This window comes from Dendroctonus ponderosae, unplaced genomic scaffold (assembly GCF_020466585.1).
Source record: "Dendroctonus ponderosae isolate FM_Combo_2020 unplaced genomic scaffold, Dpon_F_20191213v2 Dpon_F_20191213_10, whole genome shotgun sequence".
Lineage (NCBI taxonomy): Eukaryota > Metazoa > Arthropoda > Insecta > Coleoptera > Curculionidae > Dendroctonus > Dendroctonus ponderosae.
This window is the reverse complement of record NW_026017111.1, coordinates 3,221,386-3,223,593: the sequence shown is the minus strand read 5'-3', so window position 1 is coordinate 3,223,593 and position 2,208 is coordinate 3,221,386. Positions and strand designations below refer to the sequence as shown.

Below are 2,208 nucleotides of genomic sequence, written 5' to 3'. Positions count from 1 at the left end.
AAAAAACTGCAACATTTCCTTATCGATGGTTCACTTTCTAAAAAGGCCATTTAGTTCTCTTTGGAGTGATGTAAAAACGAGCGTTCTTGCTCATTTTGCTTCCGAGGAACATGCAAAACGGGACGGAAAAATAAAATTTTGCAATAATCTTGCGCCACCCTTGCACAAAACGACGATAATTGTTCTAATTTCATAGACAACAGAACACTGTATTTTTTCTACATAACCCCCCCATGAATTTAAAGCTTGATCTGCTAGAGGGTGACCCACCGGGTCCCGCCGCGATCATATCTGGCAAACTATAATTAGGAGAAATTTGAAAATTGGAGAGTGTGCTGAAGTCATGTGGGGCAAGCGATGTAAAATATTTTTAAGGCGCCCACACTTCCGGTTATACCGGCAGTAGGTACCAACTTGCGTATTTTAAATGGAACACCCTATATATTATTACGTTTTTGAATTCTACTCCAAATTCTAAACGTTCATCATATAATATGCTATGCCAAGTCTAACCGTTTTTCATATAATTGAAATCTTCTGGCAATTAGGGAACATTCCCTATTGCCTTTTTACATTCTGATTGATCTTCTGGTTGCGTTGAGTTTATGATGTTTTCGTTCCTTTTCCCCTATCATTTCTTCAATGTCTTCATGGCACCAATACGGTTTGTTCCGATTGCTCTTTCTGCAGCTGCCTAATGCTTCTTGAATGCATTACTTGATATCTTCTTTCGTCTAATCTTTTTTGGTATAATATTTTTACGCTTTCGCCTTCGAGGCTTTTCAGATTGAATCCTCGCTCCTCAATCTCCTCTCCATTACTCGCTTTGTTGCATGTTGCTCCCCTCTGTACTCTTACATTTTGTATCGTCATATCTTTTTCTTCTGATGAATTTTGGGTTTTCTGTACTTTGAATCCACTTGCGTGTATAGAAGAGCTTTTAGATCGTGTCTTTTTGCACTTTGCCATTTTTGTTGGTAGGCTCAACTGGCGAATAAGGCTGGGAGTATGCAGGGTATGAGACCTCTGGATAACAGCAGTTCCAGCGAGGAGGAGGACAAGGTGGATTTGTTGGGCAGGAATTTTCACGTTCCCCGGCCGAAGAGCCGCAGTAACGCTTCGATAGCGGTAAGTGAAGGGATTTTGCATCTTTGGGGCTGGTGTTGACCTGGTGTTGGACTTTGTTGCAGAACCAAAGCGGGATTTACTACGACGTGGACTACGACCAGAACGAGATGTACAAACCGAGCGGAATACCCATGAGTACGTATGGACGAGCGCCGTTTTTTCGCAATTCGTAGACAATCACATGCTGCTTTACTGTACATACACGCACATGTGGGGAAGTTAAAGACTATTAATTGCGACTTTTGTATCCTTAGAGGTGTTGACTGGATTAGGTGGGTGTAAGCTAAGTAAGAACGACCACGATTTTTGGCTCTACGACGACTTTAGTAGTGACCGAAAACGATCGCAAAGTCCGACAACTTCTTTGTGATCGGTCGAAATTCTCTCATTTTACGCAACGAACTTGATGTTAAGTGTTCACTTTAGATTATTGAGAGGTTGAATCGTGCATGTAGGCGAAACCTTGTCATGTATACAGGGTTATTCACGCTATACGCCACGGAAGTTTGCGGCTAAACCGTTTGATTTTTAAAAAGTATTATTTTATGAATTATCCGAGGCCAACCGAGCGCACATTTAAAAAATATTTTTGTAATGTACAGGGTGTCCCAAAGGCTCTAAAGGTATCAAAGTTGCGTTTTTTTTAACATGGAGTGTCCTGTATATTATTGCTTTTTTGGCTTCGCTGAACAAAATAAGTTTCTTAATATCTAAATCTTAAGGTTTTTTTAAATAATACGAATTTAATCCAAATCTAATCTAATTTTCACGTGTCAAATACTTTAGAAGTATTTAAGTTATGTAAGCGTAATTTATAGTGAAGTGTAACAAGATATAATATTTTATATCCCAATGATAGTAAACTTACCATGTTATACAGGGTGTCCACAAATTTAAACTAATCAACTTTAAGTGGCTCTAACTTGATTAATTTAAATACAACCCCATATTTTTTAACCTACCAGGAAATGCAATTTTTAATTACCTTTCGAATGGTATTAGGATGTTACTAGCTAAGTTTTTGCCTTTTTACAAAATACGTCAAATAGTCGTTCTGTGCACCATTTGGTGATGTTTAAT

The 2,208-nt window shown here is 38.5% G+C and overlaps 1 protein-coding gene across 1 annotated transcript in view; it reads left to right on the top strand.

Moving 5' to 3' along the window:
• The window catches only part of LOC109534879, a gene marked incomplete in the record, with an annotated part of 72,531 nt that extends 70,862 nt beyond the window's left edge, over window positions 1-1,669 (top strand). The window contains 3 exon segments of the mRNA XM_048662029.1: window positions 982-1,128; window positions 1,191-1,263; window positions 1,383-1,669. Of these exon segments, the coding sequence (XP_048517986.1) occupies window positions 982-1,128; window positions 1,191-1,263; window positions 1,383-1,498 (336 nt within the window).
• Window positions 1,670-2,208: the final 539 nt, after the last annotated feature.